This window comes from Bos grunniens, chromosome 2 (assembly GCF_055505025.1).
Source record: "Bos grunniens cultivar Pamir isolate PY7600 chromosome 2, Bosgru_T2T1.0, whole genome shotgun sequence".
Classification (NCBI taxonomy): domain Eukaryota; kingdom Metazoa; phylum Chordata; class Mammalia; order Artiodactyla; family Bovidae; genus Bos; species Bos grunniens.
The window spans coordinates 19,252,214-19,275,151 of record NC_141166.1 but is presented as its reverse complement, the minus strand read 5'-3'; the positions used below and the strand labels follow the sequence as shown (position 1 = coordinate 19,275,151).

Genomic DNA, 22,938 nt, shown 5'->3' with positions numbered 1-22,938 from the left:
AGTGATGGCACCGATGATGGAACCTGGAGCCATGGCCGGAGAGCGAGGCTTGAAAGCCTGTGTGGGAGGCTGACGGAGGAGGGTCTGAAGTTGAGTCTGAGGAGGGGGCTGAGGGTTAGCAGAGCATCCCTCTGAGCCCAGTGCAGGTGCTGGGACTGGGTGACTGGCCAGGCTGCAAGGATGCGTCTGGAAGCCATCCACTTAGAGGTGACAGCTTGGAATGAGTGGCTGCTGTCTCAAGAAGGAGAAGGCAGCTGAAGCAGGTGGTAAGGACCGAGCTCTAGAGATAGAATGGGGAAAGGAAGGCGGGGAGGAGGCTGGAGAGGTCCCTGGAGAATACACCCAAGTCAGTCCTCTGTAAGACAGGAGAGGAAGGCTGCTAGAGAGAGGAGGGCTAAGAAAGAGCCCCGGACATCAGTGAGCAGGACGCTACATAACCTTGGAGAAGTAGATTCATGATGTGTCAGTTCAGTCACTCAGTCGTGTCTGACTCTTTGCAACCCCATGGACTGCAGCAATGCTAGGCTTCCCTGTCCATCACCAACTCCTGGATCTTGCTCAAACTCATGTCCATCAAGTAGGTGATGCCATCCAACCATCTCATCCATGTCATCCCCTTCTCCTGCCTTCAATCTTTCCCAGCATCAGGGTTTTTTCCAAAGAGTCAGTTCTTTGCACCAGGTGGCCAAAGTATTAGAGTTTCAGCTTCAGCATCAGTCCTTCCAATGAACACCCAGGACTGATCTCCTTTAAGATGGACTGGTTGGATCTCCCCACAGTCCAAGGGACTCTCAAGAGTCTTCTCCAGCACCACAGTTCACAAGCATCAAATCTTCAGCACTCAGCTTTCTTTAAAGTCCAACAGAAAATTATGAATTGGACATAGAGCAGTGATGGAGAGGATGACAGAGGGAAGGAGGGAGAGGAGGGTAAGGTAAGGAGGAGGTGAGCACACAGAGCCGCCCCAAGGACTTGCAGAATCCTTACTTGTTTGAGGGACTGGTTTTGAGCTGAGACCTCCAGTCCTTACAGACTAGAAATCAGGGCTGGAATGGGGGAGGGGGATGGCAGGGTGAGAAAGCCAAAAAAGTGTGGAAGCATAAGATCCCAGAGGGAGAGAGAAAGACAAGCAAGGTGGGTTCCGAGGCTCCTTGCAAGGCCCCTTGCATCCTGAAACTGAACTAACCCACCTCTTACAACCTGCGCTCATCTGCTCAAGAACTCAGTGCTCAAGCTGAGCGAGAGTAGGTGTAGGGACCCAGCAAATTCCATTCAGGATTTTTCTCCAAGAGGAGGTGACCCACTCCAAACCCCCACTCAAAGGCACCTCGGTGTTTAAAAGAGTGAAGCTGGGATGGCAACACACACCAAGTTCCCCTCGCCCCAGAAATGATGAGTTTTTAAAATAGGCTGAAATCATCAATTAGGCAAAACAATGAAGCGCACTGATGTTGAGACGGACTTTGTACAACACTTCCAATATCGTGGTAGTGGTGCATCACAGCCATTCTTTTCAGAAAAAAAGGAATAGCTCTTCGGAGGAAAAAATCACCTTCTCAGAATTAGGAGGCTTTTATAAAATACATTCTGATTAAAGAAGTTAAATTCTGTGTCTACTACGAGCAAAGCACAGGGCATCGCACCAACCCGGGATGGAGAAATGAGTCATATCATAGATCAGCACCACCCCCAGGCCAGTCACAGTCTGATGTGGAAGGAAAAAATATAATATGTGTAAAGAGAGGAGAATTAAGGGGACCCAGCCCTCAATACATATGTAGGTGCCCTGGGTGGAATTCCATCTCATTCTATTCATTCGTTGATTCAACAAGTCTTCATTAAGCACCTACTATGTGTCAGACATGTCAACAGAATTGGAGTTTGTGTTCTCATATTTTTAAAATAATTTTATTTACTTATATTTGGCTGTGCTGGGTCTTCATGGTTTCACGGGCTCTTCTCTAGTTGTGGCGAGCAGGGGCCACTCTCCAGTTGTGAGGCACACGCTTCTCACTGAGCTGGCTTCACCTGTTGTGGGCACAGGCTCCTGGGCATGCGGACTGAGCACAGGCTCAATAGTTGTGGTGCCCGGGCTTAGAGGCTCTGCTGCATGTGGGATCTTCCCTGACCAGGAATGGAACCTGTGTCTCCTACATTGGCAGGCAGATTCTTTACCATCTGAGCCACCAAGGAAGCTTCTAGGCCACATAAAAACTGAGTGGCTGTGACTATCTCCACATACGGGTTGCCCTTCGGCGTGTTTGGTATCTTCCAGGTACACTTCCTTGCCTCTGTCCCTGGATGTTGTCTTTCAGGGAGCCCTCCAAGCTTCCGAGGTGCCCTTATCACCTCAGTGTAAACAGGAGGCCACTGATGGCTTGGACAAACCTGTTACCACAGTCAATAACCTTCCCTTAGCTCCTCCTGCAGTATTTGGTACTACTGACAATCCTCTTCCTTTTGAAAATATTGCCAAAATGTTTCCAGAAAAATATCATCAATCACCCTTGATAAAAATTTCCCCGCCAAATAGAAATTTTATTGACCATAATCTATAATTCATCTTATATTGTACACCTATGTATAACCTATTTATCAGTGTTTCACTATTTAATAAAATTAACTCCTGTTTCCAAGAAATGGGCACAAAAGCCAAAATGAAAACTACAGCAGAGTTTATTACTTAATTGACTCAACATCCAATCCACCATATTCGAACATCTCTGGATTACCGATGATGCTAAAATCCTCTGTACTGGCTTGATGTAAAAATTAAAGCAAAATAGCAAAATATTATCAAAACTGCAGCAAAAGCTTCTTTGCTAAAAATAATATTTTTACTTACCGAGAAACGCTCCCAAGAGAAACGAGTATGGCATCAGGACAACGTCTCTGTGAAGAGACTTTCTGAAACTCCTGTTCTCTGCTGACAAGAACCTGGCTTGAATTAATTCATTCATCAAACAAAACCATGCCTCATGATCAGACTTGTGAAAATGAAAGCACAGCGGGATAAATTTTCAAAAGGAAAAAGACTTCCTACTGTTGGAAGGTTCTTAGGCACAGAGCTGGAGCTTCAGAGGTCAATTAATTGATGTTAATTAACCTGTAAATAGTTTTTTTCACAAAGGAAATAGAACTCTCCTGTGGAAGCATGAGTTTTTCAAGGACATTTGGAACTAAACTGAGTAGAAAATGCCTCATTTCAAGCATCCAGCCCCACCTCTGGGGACAAAATGGCCTAATGTTTCTGTTCTTCAGAAGAGCCCTACTTGATAGGAGAAAGTTGGAAGCATGACGTGGTCTTGAATCACATGTTTGTACCAGGAAAATTCTCAGCTCACCGTGTGGCTGCACACACAGGAAAAGAGTGTGGTAACGTGATCAAGAAGGTGGGCTTGGGACACAGAGGACCTGGATTCAAATCCCAGCGCAAGAGTTACTGGCACGTGTACCCAGCACAGCAGAGACCACCGGTACGCTCACCACACTGACTCCCTTCCAGGCAGAGCCTCTAGGGACCAAGTGACCAGATTCTGGCAAATGGCAGGTAGCAGAAGTGATCTAAGACGCGTCCAGGCACCGCTCTCAGAACATCACACAGACCCTCCAGATCCCTGAGTTGCCACCTGGAGACCAAATGCCTTCATCAGACTATGACAAGGTGGAAATGAGGCTTTCCTTGGACGTCAGGAGATTTGGGAATTGGTGTGTTCCTGCAGTACAGTTCCATGTCACCCTAATATTCTTGACCAAGTTACCACATTCTCCATGTCCTAGATTTCTCACCTTGAAATCAGTATAATTGAGTATTTAACCCAGAGATTGTTCTAAGAGCAGCACTGGAAAGCACTTAGCACAGCCTGGCATATGGTTAACACTGAGTGTTGCTGCTGCTGTTGTTCAGTTGCTAAGTCACGTATGACTCTTTGTGACCCCATGGACTGTAGCATGTCAGGCTCCTCTGTAACACTGAATAAACACTAGCTATTCGTGTGTGCATACATCTGTGTGTGTGTCTGCATGTGTGTGTGTACTATAGTGGAAAGAAGTGGAGAGTGAGTTTTCTGGTGGTCCAGTGGTTAAGACCCCATGCTTCCCAAAGGGGGCACAGGTTTGATCCCTGGTCAGGGAACTAAGATCCCACATGCTCCAAGGTCCGGCCAAATTAAATTAAATTTTTTAAAAAGCACATGGAGAGGGAGATGCTAAAAGGGGGAAGAGCAGTTGTTCCCATAGGACATGAGAACTGATCGAGTAGGAACGTGCCTAAGAGAACTGCAGGAACAAGTCAGGTAGCAGCTGAGCAAAGACAGAGTTAAGTACCAGAGTTCCTAGATCCCTTCTACCTCTGCTTGGGATGTTCTAGAGCAGGAGGAAGAATGGAGGCTCTGAGGGAAGGAATCCCACTGGAACCCAGCTCTGGGAAAGGCCAGTGAAGGAGTTGCTGGGAGTCAGGGAGGCCCTGATAGAAGCAGGATGGCTGAGAGACCAAGCCAATGTGAAGCCACCTTTGAATAAAGTAGAAGATGATAGAGATTCTATGCCATTCAAGAACCTCAGAAATCAGCACCAGGTAAACACCAGTGGAGATTATTTAAAGTAGCTTAAACTATGATTCTAACATATAGACACTCCTTTATAAAAACTAGACAATTGCAAGGACCTACTGTATAGCACAGGGAACTATGCTCAATATTTTACAATAATCTATAAGGGAAAAGAATCTGAAAAAGAATATATATACATATAAAAAGAATATATATATATATGACTGAATCACTATACCATACACCGGAAATTAATACAACACTGTCAATAAACTATAATTCAATTTAAAAACTAGAGTGGTTTGCCATCCCCTCCTCCAGTGGACCACGTTTTGTCAGAACTCTTCACTATGACCCGTCCGACTTGGGTAACCCTGCACAGGCTACACACTGAGTTCTGCAAGCCCCTCACCATGACAAGGCGGTAGTGCTGCACTCAATATGCCAGCAAATTCGGAAAACTCAGCAGTGGCCACCGGACTGGAAAAGGTCGGTTTTCATTCCAATCCAAGAAGAGCAGTGCCAAAGGATGTTCAAACTACCGTACAACCGCACTCATCTCACATGCTTAGCAAGGTCATGCTCAAAATCCTTCAGGCTAGGCTTCAGCAGTACATGCAAGCTGAGTTTAGAAAAGGCAGAGGAACCAGAGATCAAATTGACAACATCTGCTGGATCATAGAAAAAGCAAGAGAATTCCAGAAAAATATCTACTTCTGCTTCATGGACTATGCTAAAGCCTTTGACTGTGTGGATCACAACAAACTGTGGAAATTTCTTCACGAGATGGGACTCCCAGACCACCTTACCTGCCTCCTGAGAAACCTGTATGCAGGTCAAGAAGCAACAGTTAGTTAGAACCAGACATGGACCAATGGACTGGTTCAAAATTGGGAAAGGAGTACATCAAGGCTGTATATTGTAACCCTGCTTATTTAACTTATATACAGACTAGATGAAGCACAAGCTGGAATCAAGATTGCCAGGAGGAATATCAACAATCTCAGATATGCAAATGATACCACTCTAATGGCAAAAAGTTAAGAACTAAAGAACCTCTTGTGAGGGTATAAGAGGAGAATGAAAAAGCTGGCTTAAAACTCAACATTCAAAAAATGAAGTTTATGGCATCTGGTCCCATCACGTCATGGCAAATAGAAGGGGAGAAAGTGGAAACAGTGACAGATTTTATTTTCTTGGGCTCCAAAATCACTGCAGAAGACTGAGCGCCAAAGAAATGCTTTAGCATTGTAGTGCTGGAGAAGACTCTTGACAGTCCCTTGGACAGCAAGGAGATCAAACCAGTCAGTCCTAATGGAATTGAGCCCTGAATATTCATTGGAAGGACCTATGCTAAAGCTGAAGCTCCAATACTGTGGCCATCTGATGGGAAGAGCCAACTCACTGGAAAAGATCCCAATGCTGGGAAAGGCTGAAAAGGAGGAGGGAGGTACAGAATGAGACGGTTAGATAGCATCACCAAGTCAATGGACATGAATTTGAGCAAACTCCTGGAGACAGCAAAGGACAGGGGAGCCTGGCGTGCTGCAGTCCATGGGGTAGCAAAGAATCGGACATGACTTAGTAACTGAACAACAACAACAATGATTTTTAAAAATCCCTCAGAGGGAAAAGACAGACTACAAACTTGGAGAAAACATGTGCAATCCATACAACTGACGAATGATGAGAACAAAAAAACAACTTTTGCAAGCCAACAAGAAGAGTAAACACACACACACACAAATTTGAGTGAGAGATAGGAAAACAAGTAATAAACACAGGAAGAGGACCTCAGTATCGTTAGCAAACCACAAAGTGCAGAAACCACAATGAAGCACCTTTTCTACACCCATTCATTGTGCACAAATTAAAACTTCTGACCCTACACAGTACTGTAGAGGACCTGAATCCATAAGAGCACTTATGCATTTCATGTGAGAGTATATATGGGTGTCACCACTTTGGAAAACAGTCTGGCATGATCTCCTACAATTAATCAAGCGTATTTTCCAGTAATTCCACTCCTAGGTTCAACCTCAAACAACCCCTGGCACATATTCCAGAGAAAATACACGAGAATGTGCTTACTGGTAAAACATGTAAATGTTTATGCAAGCATGCATACTCAGTCGTATCCAACTCTTTGTGAGCCCATGGACCATAGCCCTCCAGGCTCCTCTGTCCATGGGATTTTCCAGGCAAGAACACTGGAATGGGTTGCCATTTCCTATTTCAGGGGATCTTTCCAGTCCAGGGATCAAACCCATGTCTCCTATATCTCCTGCATTGGCAGGCGGATTTTTTACCACCATGCCACCTCGGAAGCCATGTAAATATTAAGATCATATAAAAAGGAAGACAAAGGAAGGATCAACTCAAGATTCAGGGTTAACTGGATGGGGAATAGAGACTGAGAGACGGGCTGGTGAGGAGACTATATAGTTAGTTATCAGGTCTAACTTCTGGTTATAGTGGTGGTTCCAACACTGATTACTGTATATTGAAATAGCTAAGTAAATAGATAAAAGTATGCTATGGATAAGAAGAGAGAGTATCACAAACCCAGCATTATGGTCATACCAATTCTGTGCACCTGCGTTCTTTGAAAATAAAAAGTCTCCTCTGAGAACAGACTTGGATTAAAAAAAAAAAAAAAAAAACATCAAACAGAAATCATTTCAGTTCAAACAGTGACAAGCTCCACCTATCAGTTCTGATTGAGACTATGTACAGAAGGATTTTGATTCATCCTAGCATCACTTATAACAGAGAAATTCAAACTCTCTTAAAGACTCATCAATAGAGGAATGGTTTAAAACATCAGGCCACGTTCATACCCTTTCATTAATTCACCCCATCAACACATTGTCTGAGCATTCAGGACTCGTCAGACACAGTGGGACACGATGTAGAACAGAAATAATTCAGGTTGTGCGCTCATGGGATTGATTCAGGTGGGGAGACAGGCAGAAATCAAAGAATCACACGTGCACTCATCCACTGCAAACAGGGGAGGGCTGTGAAGGAAAGGAACACTCAGCTACAAAAGAGGAAAAGGGAAGGAGACCTAGATTGAAGCATTCATGTGAGACTTCCTAAGGAAAGGGGGTATTTAGTGAGATCCAAAATAGAAACCTGGCAAAAGGGAGGCAGCAGGGAGAGCTGTCCAGGCACAAAGAAGCGGACGAAGTCCTGCAGCAGCTCGAGTACCCAGGGAGATGAAAGCCAAGGTGGCTGGTCCCTGAGAAAGGGGAGCAGCGGGGCGAGATGGGGCTGGCAAGGTGGGTGAGCAACAGATCACAGAGAAGAATGAGGCGGAGGATTCTGGCCTTCATCCCAAGAGCCCTGGGAAGAAGGGGATTAAGTCAAAAGCAACAACATCAGATCAGATATGCAGTGGAAAATAATCACCCAGGAGAACGGAGTCTGGGTCGGGGAACTGACATAATGAGAACCAGGGCTCACTTCTGCGTGGTTGCTTTGGCTCCATGGACAAGCGCAGACAGAGATAATGTGAGAGGTTATCTCAGTCACACAGACAAGGGGCAAAGGCAGTGACAATGGAGCAGTGGCGATGGGGCTGCAGAGAGGGGGGTGATTTGAGAAGTCTTTAGGGGGAAAGATGGAGAACACTCGGAGGCAGGAAGAGCAGGAGGTGGGGGGGCACCCAGGGTGACTTGTAGAGGTCTGGCTCGTAGAAACAGATGGAACACCGGAAGCTGAGCTGTGTGGAGCTGGGGATACGATGAGCTCAGCTTTGGAATGACTGAGCTTACGGTGGCCTGGAACATACGCGCAGAGACAGCAAATAGGCAGCAGTTTGGCCTGGACATACAGTGTTAGGAAACATGTGACGGAATTATTCAAATGAATAAGGTAGCTCTCTATACTGACATGGAAGTATACTTATGATCGACTGGTAAACACTGAAAAAAGTCAGCTGTAGAGCAGGATGTATATTATAACTGCTTTTTTAACATACAGAAAGACAATCATTTGATCTGCAAGGGAAATACCATACTCATACATAGACACACACACACACAAACACTGGTCTGGAAAACATAAACCAAACTATTAACCTACACTTATGACCTTATAAAGTGTAAGCTGGGATAGATGAGTGAAGAACTTTTACTTCTTTGTTTATGAATTTCTGCATTGACAGACCTTACACTGAGCAGTTAAATCACCCTAACTCCCACTTCACTCCACCTGTCTCTCCATCCCCAGCCCTTGCTGCTGCTGCTGCTGCTAAGTCACTTCAGTCGTGTCTGACTCTGTGTGACCCCATAGACGGCAGCCTACCAGGCTCCCCCGTCCCTGGGATTCTCCAGGCAAGAACACTGGAGTGGGTTGCCATTTCCTTCTCCAATGCATGAAAGTGAAAAGTGAAAGTGAAGTCGTTCAGTCGTGTCCGACTCTTAGCGACCCCGTGCACTGCAGCCTTCCAGGCTCCTCCATCCATGGGATTTTCCAGGCAAGAGCACTGGAGTGGGGTGCCATTGCCTTCCCCAGCCCTTACATCACCCTGAATCCCTGCCCAGTGGCAGAGATTGGCAAGAGGATGAGGTGGAAAGGGGAAGATGATGTCAGTTTTACACATTACTGATGCTAAAAAAAGAATAATGTGGTGTTTGCTTTTAAGCTGCATAGAAACAGTTATATCAAAATGTTCACCGGTAAAATGCCATTTCCTGCTCCTTCAGGGTTTATAACCGATTTGGCTGAGTGGTAAGTCAATAAGATGACTGCAAGAGAACAGAAGTCTGTGGACACACCGTCCAGTGCACTTTCTTAAGAGTCACACTTTGTGTTCTGAGATGCGAAAGTCTCATGCAGAGTCGATGACTCCCCCATAATAACCAGGGAGTATTAAAGACTTGCCCAATTCTGCAGGATGGTGTTCCAGGAACTTGGACTAAAACATACATGGACAACAGGAAACTAAACAAATGAGAGGACTGGGTGGCATTACCTACCCACCTGCATAGTTTAGCCTAAATTCTTCTTAAGGAACTTAGCAAAATCAGCCAGCACAGCGCCAGCCCACACTCAGAACATATTTGAAGAATTGTCTTTGAAATATCCAGTCCTCTATTCGACCAGGAATATCATTGTCCCAAAATAGAAATGGTAGATGCTAAGAGAGAAGCATCCTAATGTCAGAAAAACAGCCAAGGGACACGATGTTTATCCCCAAGGCAACTTCCTTCCTCCATTCCCAATGACATAAAGCTGGACTGATGGAACTAAATGAGACCTGGGAGGCACCTGTCCAACAGCTGGACAATGTATTGCCTGACCATTGTTAATTAATAAGTGTCTGTTCTACAGAGAGACACACAGTCACTCTGAACTATGGAAACCTTACCAGCAAGGCAGACACAGGTGAAGTTGCCACCATCTTGCTTTTCCTTTGCATCAACACAGCTGGCATTGTTCTGGCAGGGTTTCTTCTGGCAGGCATCAAATTCTTCACAGAAAGTACCCGTGTATTGATCATCACAGTTACAGGAAAATGTTGCCTAAAACACAAACATACAGTATATTTTACCTGAGCCCTCTAAAATGTGTGTGTTAGCTGTGAAACTCAAAGTTCAAACATACCTCTCATTTTTATAGTTATACCAACACTGAGTATTTTTATCATATCACTTATACCATGATCTGACTAAAATCAAAGCTTTCAGAGGAATAGTCTATTTCTTTACAGTTCCATTTCAAACATGTCTCTTCATTGATATGTATCCCAAATGATTCTTAATCTTCCTAAACCAGAAATGGAAATAGTAATTATTTTAGGCAAAAAAATAAAGTTTTGCTGACCTGATATGGAAATGACAATTTTGCTAGAGCAGATATATTGTGCTACAGCCATTAAATGAGATGTCACTCCAAATAAAAGCCTTCAGCACAGATAGCATGTGAGACACATCATTACCAAATGTGTTACCATGCCCGCCGTTCTGGAGCACTGAGAGAATTTACCGAATCACCCTGGAAATTAGCTTCAACGTACAACCACGTAGATGAACTGAGTGTAAGGGAAAATTATAAGAACCATTTCATTTGGTTTGTTATACTAGTAAAGGACCGTAACTCAGACCCAGCGAACTGAATTTTAATATCTATTTACTTATCTCTTTGGCTGTATTGGGTCTTATTTGCAGCACACAGGGTCTTTCCTGGGGGTGTGTGGGCTTAGCTGCTCTGCTGCCTGTGGAATCTTAGTTCCCCCTCCTTAAGCACTGAAGCACCAGGGAAGTCCCCAAGAGAACTGAATTTGATTGGACGCTTCATTTCTGAGGCAGCTGTATAATCTCAATAAACTGAGCCTTCCTGCTCTCTTCCTAATGCTGGCCTGAGGGTGATGTGTCTAAAACAGACACAGATCTGGGTCCGAAGCCTATGTAGATGGGACTGCAGATTCTCACGAAGAATAGAAGGGAGCAGGCAAAGGAGAATGGTATAAATAAAGTTTACTGCTTAAAAAAATCAAAACAAAATTGGGGAGAATGGATACATATATATGTATGGCTGAAGCCCTTCACTGTTCCCCTAAAACTACCACAACATTGTTAACTGGCTATACCCCAATTCAAAATAAAAAGTTCAAAGTTTGAAAAAAAAAAACCCAGCCCAAAGCACCTTTTCCAGCTTTCTCCAAGCCCCACAACATCAGGCAAGTGTTTCAAAGCCCCCCCCACAGCCACTCCCAGCCCCGCCTCCCTCTGTAGTGGAGGAGGGGCCTAGGTGTGGAGGGGGGAGGGGGAGGGGAGAGGGAGGGGGTGGGGGTGGGGGGGTTGGAGGGGGTGGTCCCTTGATCTTATAGAGACTCTCAGGATCTCACCCAATACCCACCTCACCACCAAGCACTACACCACATTTTCTGTCCTAAAAAACAAAAAGTTTTCTTTCTTCTCTTTTTGTCTCTTAATCAAGTTTTCTCTTTCTTGTCCATCTCTTGATTAATTTACTCCTGAATGTTTAGGTTTCTTTGTAGTTATTACCAGTGAGATTCTTTCCTCATCCTTTTCTTGTAATTCCCATCATATCAGCGAGGGATTATCACCGATGAATAAATGCGAGTGCCTGTCTTTGCCTTGACTCTCAGAGTCAGAGGGTTCAGTTGATTCAGGTCAAAAGTTTCAGTTGATTCTCTTGGGTTTTCTAGATAACAACCTCCCTCCCCAAAAGAAGGGATCAGATCAGATCAGATCAGTCGCTAAGTCGTATCCGACTCTTTGCGACCCCATGAATCGCAGCACGCCAGGCCTCCCTGTCCATCACCAACTCCCAGAGTTCACTCAGACTCACGTCCATCGAGTCAGTGATGCCATCCAGCCATCTCATCCCCTGTCGTCCCCTTCTCCTCTTGCCCCCATTCCCTCCCAGCATCAGAGTCTTTTCCAATGAGTCAACTTTTCGCATGAGGTGGCCAAAGTACTGGACTTTCAGCTTTGGCATCATTCCTTCCAAAGAAATCCCAGGGCTGATCTCCTTCAGAATGGACTGGTTGGATCTCCTTGCAGTCCAAGGGACTCTCAAGAGTCTTCTCCAACACCACAGTTCAAAAGCATCAATTCTTCGGCACTCAGCCTTCTTCACAGTCCAACTCTCACATCCATACATGACCACAGGAAAAACCATAGCCTTGACTAGATGAACCTTTGTTGGCAAAGTAATGTCTCTGCTTTTGAATATGCTATCTAGGTTGGTCATAACTTTCCTTCCAAGGAGTAAGTGTCTTTTAATTTCATGGCTGCAGTCACCATCTGCATTGATTTTGGAGCCCCCAAAAATAAAGTCTGACACTGTTTCCACTGTTTCCCCATCTATTTCCCATGAAGTGGTGGGACCAGATGCCATGATCTTCGTTTTCTGAATGTTTAGCTTTAAGCCAACTTTTTCACTTTCCACTTTCACTTTGATCAAGAGGCTTTCAAGTTCCTCTTCACTTTCTGCCATAAGGGTGGTGTCATCTGCATATCTGAGGTTATTGATATTTCTCCCGGCAATATTAATTCCAGCTTGTGTTTCTTCCAGTCCAGTGTTTCTCATGATGTACTCTGCATATAAGTTAAATAAACAGGGTGACAATATACAGCCTTGACATACTCCTTTTCCTATTTGGAACCAGTCTGTTGTTCCATGTCCAGTTCTAACTGTTGCTTCCTGACCTGCATACAAATTTCTCAAGAGGCAGATCAGGTGGTCTAGTATTCCCATCTCTTCCAGAATTTTCCACAGTTTATTGTGATCCACACAGTCAAAGGCTTTGGCATAGTCAATAAAGCAGAAATAGATGCTTTTCTGGAACTCTCTTGCTTTTTCCATGGTCCAGCGGATGTTGGGAATTTGATCTCTGGTTCCTCTGCCTTTTCTAAAACCAGCTTGGACATCAGGAAGTTCACGGTTCACATATTGCTGAAGCCTGGCTTGGAGAATTTTGAGCATCACTTTACTAGCGTGTGAGATGAGTGCAATTGTGCGGTAGTTTGAGCATTCTTTGACATTGCCTTTCTTTGGGATTGGAATGAAAACTGACCTTTTCCAGTCCTGTGGCCACTGCTGAGTTTTCTAAATTTGCTGGCATATTGAGTGCAGCACTTTCACAGCATCATCTTTCAGGATTTGAAATAGCTTAACTGGAATTCCATCACCTCCACTGGCTTTGTTTGTAGTCATGCTTTCTAAGGCCCTCTTGACTTCACATACCATCGTGATTATCTGGGTTGTGAAGATCTTTTTTGTACAGTTCTTCTGTGTATTCTTGCCATCTCTTCTTAGTATCTTCTGCTTCTGTTAGGTCCATACCATTTCTGTCCTTTATCAAGCCCATCTTTGCATGAAATGTTCCTTTGGTATCTCTGATTTTCTTGAAGAGATCCCTAGTCTTTCCCATTCTGTTGTTTTCCTCTATTTCTTTGCACTGATCACTGAAGAAGGCTTTCTTATCTCTTCTTGCTATTCTTTGGAACTCTGCATTCAGATGCTTATATCTTTCCTTTTCTCCTTTGCTTTTCGCTTCTCTTGTTTTCACAGTTATTTGTAAGGCCTCCCCAGACAGCCATTTTGCTTTTTTGCATTTCTTTTCCATGGGGATGGTCTTGATCCCTGTCTCCTGTACAATGTCACGAACCTCATTCCATAGTTCATCAGGCACTCTATCTATCAGATCTAGGCCCTTAAATCTATTTCTCACTTCCACTGTATAATCATAAGGGATTTGATTTAGGTCATACCTGAATGGTCTAGTGGTTTTCTCTACTTTCTTCAATTTCAGTCTGAATTTGGCAATAAAGAATTCATGGTCTGAGCCACAGTCAGCTCCTGGTCTTGTTTTTGTTGACTGTATAAAGCTTCTCCATTTTTGGCTGCAAAGAATATAATCAATCTGATTTCAGTGTTGACCATCTGGTGATGTCCATGTATAGACTCTTCGCTTGTGTTGTTGGAAGAGGGTGTTTGTTATGACCAGTGCATTTTCTTGGCAAAACTCTATTAGTCTCTGCCCTGCTTCATTCTGTATTCCAAGGCCAAATTTGCCTGTTACTCCAGGAAGAACATTTGCAAATCATGATAATGTTGCCTTCTCTAGTCCTCATGGCTACATTGGTGCAGATCCAGAATAATTTTGATTTCAAAGGGAAATTTACAGAATTCACTGTAAGTAGAACACTAAGTAGAACACTTGGAATGACAATCAAATTTTATCAAATGCCATTTTAGCTTCTTGGAGTAGAAAGAGCAGCCACTCCAGTATTTTTGCCTGGAAAATTCCGTGGACAGAGGAGCCTGGTGGGCTATATAGTCCATGGCATCACAAAGAGTTGAACACGACTGACCACACACACACATCTTAGCTTCTATTTTTAAAAATCAACTTTTTATCTCTAACCTATCAGTATATGAACTGAATGTTTAAATTCCCTACTACTGACTCCTTATATTCCTAGAAGAAAAGTCCACAGAGGTCCTTAAGTCAAACTGTTTTATGGCTGAATTCTTCTTGTATTTTTATTCTACTTGTATTTTATGACTGCATTCTACTTATATTTCTGTGACTTTCACCTAACAGGCCCTATCCCCATAGACCCCTTTTCTAAGAAAAACTGTCCCTTGCCTGGTGAGATCATAGTTTACACCACAAAAGTGAAAGTTAAAGTCACTAAACTCAACTCAGAGAGTCAAGTCTGACTGTTTGCAACCCCATGGACTATAGAGTTTATGGAATTTTCCAGGCCAGAATACTGGAGTGGATAGCCATTCCCTTCTCCAGGGGATATTCCCAACCCAGGGATAGAACCCTGGTCTCCTGCATTGCAGGCAATTTCTTTACCATCTGAGCCACCAGGGAAGCCCTTACCATAAAAGGATGCCCTTTGTCACAAGGGGCTAAATCAGGAGTGGATGGAACTCTGATTTCAGCAACCAATCAAGAAATCAAACAGTAAAACATGACATTAAGCTCAACCAAAACAACCAGATTTTATGTAGGTGTATTTCTTTTGTTAGTTGAATTTGTTGTTGTTGAGGGAATGTGACAAATCCTTATAAACTACAAAATCAAGTCCTCTTTAGTTTAAAGGATACACTCTTCAATTATATCTTAGGAACCAGAACAACAGAAATAAGAGCAGCAGCTTTTTCTATTTAAGTTAAAGATATTGTCTGCCTTCTATTGCTATCATCTCACACCTCCTTGTGGCAAATGGAAGTTCCCTCTACATTCTAGCAGTAATTGATTCCTGTTTTTCTAGTGATGTTGTGAGTTTTGGTTTTTTTTTTTTTGTTTTGTGTGTGTTTGTAGAGACTATTAATAGTTGCATGCTGAGGAAAGCTCATCAAGGACTATTAGAAAAGCAGCCTTGTAATTAGGAAAACTCCTTTTCTGGAACTGTCTTCTACCTAGATACTTCTCCAGAGAAAGGCATCTATTTACAGATGGCCAATAGGCACATGAAAATATGTTCAACATTGTTAATTATTAGGGAAATGCAAATCAAAATTACAGTAAGGTACCACCTCACACCAGTCAGAATGGCCACCATTAAAAAGCCTACAAATAACAAATGCTAGAGAGCATGGAGAAAAGGGAACCCTTCTACACTGTTGGTAGGAATGTACATTGATGTAGCCACTATGGAAAACAGTATGGAGGTTCCTCAAAAACTAAAACTACAGTTGCCATATGATCCAGCCAGCCCATTCATAGACATATATCTGTAGGAAGCTCCAATTTGAAAAGATCCATGCACCTCAGTGTTCATTGCAGTTCATTGCAGCAGTATTTACAATTGCCCAGACACAGAAGCAAACAAAACGTCCATCAACAGATGATTAAAAAAACATGTGGTACAGGGGCTTCCCTCATGGTCCAGTGGTTAAGAGTCTGCTTTGCAAAGCAGGGGACACCAGTTTGATCCCTGGTCTGGGAACATCCCCCAGGCTGTGGAGCAACTAAGCCTGTGCACCACAGCTACTGAGCCTGAGCTCTAAGTCCTCGAGCCACAGCTGCTGAAGCACGTGGACCTAGGGCCTGTGCTCCACAACAAGAGAGGCCCCCGCAATGAGAAGTCTGCACACTGCAACGAAGACTACCCCCACTCACCACAATTAGAGAAATCCCACATGCAGCAATGAAGACCCACCACAGCAAAATAATAAAATCAATCAATCAATCTTTTTTTTTTTTTTTTTAGGAAAAAAGAAGATGTCGTACATATATGCAATGGAATATTACTCAGCCATAAAAAAGAACAAAATAATACCATTTGCAGCAACATGGATAGACCCAGAGATTATCATAACGAGTGAAGTAAGTCAAAAAAAGAAAGACAACTACCATATGATATCGCTTATATATGGAATCTAACATACGACACAAACTTATTTACAAAACATAAACAGACTCACAGAAAACAAACATCATCACCAAACAAAAAAGGGGTGAGGAAGGAATAAATTAGGAGTTTTGGATTAGCAGATACAAACTACCATATATAAAACAGATCATCAAAAAGGGCCTACTGTATAGCACAGGGAACTATACTCAATATCTTGTAATAAGCCATAATGGAAAGAATATGAAAAAGAATATATATGTATACATACACATATAACTGAATCACTTCTGTATACCAGAATCTAATGCAATATTGTAAATCAACTACAAAAATAATAAAATATTTAATAAAAAATTAAATAAAATAATACAAATTTTAAAATGAAAATAGAACTATTTTCTATGGAAAATCTTGTCCTTGCTCAAATGGATAATGGTGCACAACTCTGATATTTGCAGGGGACTGTCCAGACCCCCTTGTGCATCTCCACAGAGCTGTGACTGCCTTTAACTGTAAAAGATATGCATACACTGTGCACACAGTTCCAAACTGGGCCTCAGCATTGTAATAAATTACTCCATGTCATTATTTTTGGCAGCTGTCCTCTAAAATTTATTTGGTTTGCATCCAGTCATTCCATTTTGCAGATAAATTTCTTTGGTCATTCAAGGGATACATTTTGCATATAATTCATCTGGCATGTTCCACGGAAAATATGTCGCTTGTGAAAATAAACTATGGAAAGCCCCAAATCAAATATCTTTGAGTAAATATTGACTGAATTTATGTGTGTGTGTATATATATATATATATTTGAAGTATAGTTGAATGAATTCAAAACTAAAATGAAAGCCACGTGTTTTGCTCTGTTTTAAGCAAGAAGCTTGACAGAAATGTTAAGAAATTGTTGAAACAATAGCTTTTGCCCAAGCAAAGCACCAAACTGATTCTTAAACTTTGATTGATGGATGACGAAGAAAATTACCAACAGTTTACATATTCATGACCATAAAATTTTAGTTATATCTTTGTGTATTCTGTGCCATGTTACCCATAAAGTTAGATCTCTTCTAAGTCCACTTGGATTCCGAAGTCCATTTGGAAAGAACAAAGAGCTTTCCTATAATATTAACAGGATTTTTAAAAAATAGTTTCAACACTTTGAATTATAAGGGGCCATAAATATTTATTAGGAAACTCTATTTTTAGTGTATTCGTTGTAAAAATACTGTATTCAATTACTGACATTTGTAAACTATTCTATCAACCTTGAGAAGTTTAACACACTCTGATAGCACCAACCTATGTCCTGGTTTTTTTTGGCTGCACCACGCAACTTGTGGCATGTTAGTTCCCCAGCCAAAGATCGACCTCTTGCGCTCTTCAGTGGAAGAGCAGAGTCCCAATCACTGGACCACCAGGGAAGTCCTGAGAGCAAAGTTCGCTTTTTATTTATCTATTTATTTAATTTATTTGTTGTGCTGGGTCTTTGTTGCCGCCCTCAAGTTTTTCTCTAGTTGTGGCGAGTGGGGGCTATGCTCCAATTGCCATGCTCAGGCTTCTCATTGTGGTGGCTTCTCTTGCTTCGGAGCATGGGCTCTAGGGTGTGTGGGCTTCAGTAGTTCAGGCACATGGTCTCAGGAGTTGCGGCTCCCAGGCTCTGGAGCAAAGATTCAATAGTTGTTGTATCTGAGTTTAGTTGCTCTGCCATATGTGAGATCTTCCCAGATCAGAAATCGAGCCCATGTCTCCTATGTTGGTAGGTGAATTCTTTACCACTGAGCCACCATGGAAGCCACCAAGAGGATTTTTTTGAGGAGCTTTATTTCTCTCCTTCAGAGTCATAGTTTATCAATTCTTATACAGGTGCTCCCTTAAACAAAGTGTATAGAAAACACACATCTCTTTTTGTTGTCCCAGTAACATCAGCATGAACAGAGAACACTCAGCCAACTAGACAGGGAAGCTCATTGTTTATAGAGCTTACTCACATTGAATTATCTCTTTAATCTTCACCATGTCTGTCAGGTGGGTCCTCCCAGATCCATTTTAGGAGTTGAGAACAGACTGGACAGAAAGGTGAGATACATTGCTTAAGGTGTTCCAGCTGGTAAGTGCACGGTCAAGGCTTAAACTCATATCATCCAATTCCAAATCCTATTCCACTCACATATTGTCCAATCATCACTGTGATCATCCAGGGGTACCACATACCCACGTGGGGATGCCCTTCACCCTTGCTCTAAAATAACCCCCAACAACAACTGTATTTGATTTCTAGCTCCGTATTTCTATAGTTTTTCTGCCTCTTTCCTTGCTATCTGGCTGTCTTCCCTATCAGCATCATTGACTGTTCTCTTGGTTCACTGGTCCTAATTTCTTTCAGTTGTAAGAATAATACAAAATTTATTCAAAACAACCTCAAAATAGAGTAAAAACATCCTTCCTGAGGGTTGGATGCATCTCTCATACATAAAGTGCCTAGTCACTCATGGACAGAGTTGGAAACTTTGCGAAGTTCTTCACCAGAACTGGAGGTCCCTGGTGTCTGCATACATGATAGACATTTGAGTGTTCATTGAATTAAGCTGACTTGAGAGTCCGCTCCTTAAAGGTAGACTTGTGTAAGAGTTCTGTGCAGGACAAGGGTCCTCTTCTCCTACTTCCTTGTCCATTTCTGATGGTTTTGTGTTTTATTAAGATAGAATCACAGCCACTTATGCATTCTTCATCTACACCTTCATACTAAAGGCGATGCTGAAAAGGATTAGTAGGACAATCCAAAACCAAAATTTAAAAAGAGCTACTGCTTTATTGACTATTCCACAAAGGCTTTGACTGTGTGGATCACAATAAATTGTGGAAAATTCTGAAAGAGATGGCAATACCAGACCACCTGACCTGCCTCTTGAGAAACCTGTATGCAGGTCAGGAAGCAATAGTTAGAACTGGACATGGAACAACAGACTGGTTCCAAATAGGAAAAGGAGTACATCAAGGCTGGATATTGTCACCCTGCTTATTTAACTTCTATGCAGAGTACATCATGAGAAACGCTGGGCTGGAAGAAGCACAAGCTGGAATCAAGATTGCTGGGAGAAATATCAATAACCTCAGATATACAGATGACACCACCTTTATGGCAGAAAGTGAAGAGGAACTAAAAAGCCTCTTGATGAAAGTGAAAGAGGAGAGTGAAAAAGTTGGCTTAGAACTTAACATTCAGAAAACTAAGATCATGGTATCTGGTCCCATCACTTTATGGTAAATAGATGGGGAAAGAGTGGAAACAGTGTCAGACCTTATCTTTGGGGGCTCCAAAATCACTGCAGATGGTGACTGCAGCCATGAAATTAAAAGACGCTTACTCCTTGGAAGGAAAGTTAAGACCAACCTAGACAGCATATTGAAAAGCAGAGACATTACTTTGCCAACAAAGGTCCATCTAATCAAGGCTATGGTTTTTCCAGTGGTCATGTATGGATTGTGAGAGTTGGATTGTGAAGAAAGCTGAGCACCAAAGAATTGATGCTTTTGAACTGTGGTGTTGGAGAAGACTCTTGAGAGTCCCTTGGACTGCAAGGAGATCCAACCAGTCCATCCTAAAGGAGATCAGTCCTGGGTGTTCTTTGGAAGGAATGATGCTAAAGTTGAAACTCCAGTACTTTGGCCACCTCATGTGAAGAGTTGACTCACTGGAAAAGACTCTGATGCTGGGAGGGATTGGGGGCAGGAGGAGAAGGGGACGACAGAGGATGAGATGGCTGGATGGCATCACCAACTTGATGCACATGAGTTTGGGTGAACTCCGGAAGTTGGTGATGGACAGTGAGGCCTGGCGTGCTGCGATTCATGGGGTCACAAAGCGTCGGACACGACTGAGTGACTCTACTGAACTGAACTGAACTGAACCAAAAGCTCTGATAATGGAAAGGAGATGATTTAAGCCTCTCTTGGCTAATGCACACTCAAAGCCAATTTCAACTTCCGTCATGGACCAGCCTGATTCCAAACAACACCTGGGCAATCCAGAGTTAAATGTCTGAACATCTGCAAGGTCAAAACTCGGGCTAATGAGTTGATAATTGCTGAAACAGGCAATGCAGACATGGTGGTTTGCCAAACGGCTTTCTCTACTTTCAAATATGATGAAATTTTTCAGAATAAAAGATTTGCTGTTTTTATTTTAAGAGTTTGGCTAAATCTCAAGAAATGAAAGATAAAACTCTGAAACATTAGAATCACATTTCAGCATCCTGTGTCCAGCTCCTCCCTGTGGGCTCTGTGATTGCATTTAGCATAGGGATGTTGTGGAAAACACTGCGTGTACATCACCAAGTCTCTGTATATGAAGTCCCCCTCCAGAAATTCATTTCACATCCAAGTACAGGAGAAGACCTGCTTGGCCTAAGGGACTGACATGTCTTCTTCTGAGGACAAAACGACTCACGAAACAAAGCGTATTTCCCTCTGAACAACCCAGTTGTCTTTAAAAAAAAAAAATGGAGGCTCAGTCATTCCAATGCCAAGGGAAGGTGTGACCATGTTTCAGCTTGCCCAGCATGCCGGGGTCATAAGTAAGGCACACCCAGCCCAGGTCACAGCTGGGAGAGTGGAATTCCTGCTTACAGAGCTCTGGGTGAAAATTCAGAAGATCTCCTAAACTAGTATTCCATACACAGCAAGGTTAAGAAGTAGAGTCTATTTTCTAAGGTTGGAAAGCCCTGTAACCTTTTTGCTCCCAGTTAATAGAAGAGCTCCAGTTGAGCTGTTTCAAATCCTAAAAGATGATGCTGTGAAAGTGCACTCAGTATGTCAGCAAATTTGGAAAACTCAGCAGTGGCCACAGGACTGGAATCCTTTCCAATCCCAAAGAAAGGCAATGCCAAAGAATGCTCAAACTACTGCACAATTGCACTCATCTCACATGCTAGTAAAGTGATGCTCAAAACTCTCCAAGCCAGGCTTCAGCAATACGTGAACCGTGAACTTCCAGATGTTCAAGCTGGTTTTAGAAAAGGCAGAGGAACCAGAAATCAAACTGCCAACATCTGTGGGATCATCGCAAAAGCAATAGAGTTTCAGAAAAACATCTATTTCTGCTTTATTGACTATGCCACAAAGGTTTTGACTGTGTGGATCACAATAAACTGTGTGGAAAATTCATCAAGAGATGGGAATACCAGACCTCCTGACCTGCCTCTTGAGAAATCTGTATGCAGGTCAGGAAGCAACAGTTAGAACTGGACATGGAACAACAGACTGGTTCCAAATAGGAAAAGGAGTCCGTCAAGGCTGTATATTGTCACCATGCTTATTTAACTTATATGCAGAGTATATCATGAGAAAATGCTGGGCTGAATGAAGCACAAGCTGGAATCAAGATTGCCAGGAGAAATATCAATAACCTCAGATATGCAGATGATACCACCTTTATGGGAGAAAGTGAAGAAGAACTAAAGAGCCTCTTGATGAAAGTGAAAGTGGAGAGTGAAAAAGTTGGTAAGCTCAACATTCAGAAAACTAAGATCATGGCATCCGGTCCCATCACTTCATGGAAAATAGATGGGGAAACAGTGGAAACAGTGGCTGACTTTATTTTGGGGGGCTCTGAAATTACTACAGATGGTGACTGCAGCCATGAAATTAAAAGACACTTACTCCTTAGAAGGAAACTTATTACCAACCTAGACAGCATATTAAAAAGTAGAGACAAAAATAAATAAATAAATAAAAAGTAGAGACATTACTTTGCCAACAAAGGTCCGTCTAGTCAAGGCTATGGTTTTTCCAGTAGTCATGTATGGATGTGAGAGTTGGACTATAAAGAAAGCTGAGCACTGAAGAATTGATGCTTTTGAACTGTGGTGCTGGAGAAGACTCTTGAGAGTCCCTTGGACCGCAAAGAGATCCAACCAGTCCATCCTAAAGGAGATCAGTCCTGAGTGTTCATTGAAACAACTGACGTTGAAGCTGAGACTCCATTACTTTGGCCGCCTGATGTGAAGAGCTGACTCATTTGAAAGACCCTGATGCTGGGAAAGATTGAAAGCAGGAGGAGAAGGGGATGACAGAAGACGAGATGGTTGCATGGCATCACCGACTCAATGGACATGAGTTTGGGTGGACTCTGGGTGTTGGTGATGGACAGGGAGGCCTGGTGTGCTGCAGTCCATGGGGTCGCAAAGAACTAAAGAGCTGTGTCACTCAGACACAGCTAAATGACTGAACTAAACTGAACTGACTGAATAGAGGAGCAGTTGTCCATGAAGATGATCCCCCCAGTAAGGGCTTTCTGTAGCTCCTTGATCAAGTGCTTATGCTGCTCTAAATGGACTTCAGGTAAGGAAGGTAATGAATCCTAACTCAAGGAACAATGCAGCATCAGATTCTAGCCTGAGGTGTCCATCATCCCAAATGCACTGACCCAGAATCTGTGGAGGTGGAGGTCACAGACGCCTCATCCTTGCCATTCTAAGCCAAGGACCTATTATTCCAACTCGAGGAACTAGAGCAGCTGGTCATTCAGGTCT

General features: G+C 42.9%; 1 protein-coding gene across 2 annotated transcripts in view; it reads right to left on the bottom strand.

The window, feature by feature from the left end:
- The window catches only part of DNER (delta/notch like EGF repeat containing), a 390,866-nt gene that overhangs the window by 144,508 nt on the left and 223,420 nt on the right, over window positions 1-22,938 (bottom strand). For both annotated transcript variants that reach the window (XM_086337448.1, XM_086337457.1), the window contains exon 6: window positions 9,928-10,081. In XM_086337448.1, the coding sequence (XP_086193574.1) occupies window positions 9,928-10,081 (154 nt within the window). The remainder of the gene's footprint in view (window positions 1-9,927; window positions 10,082-22,938) is intronic.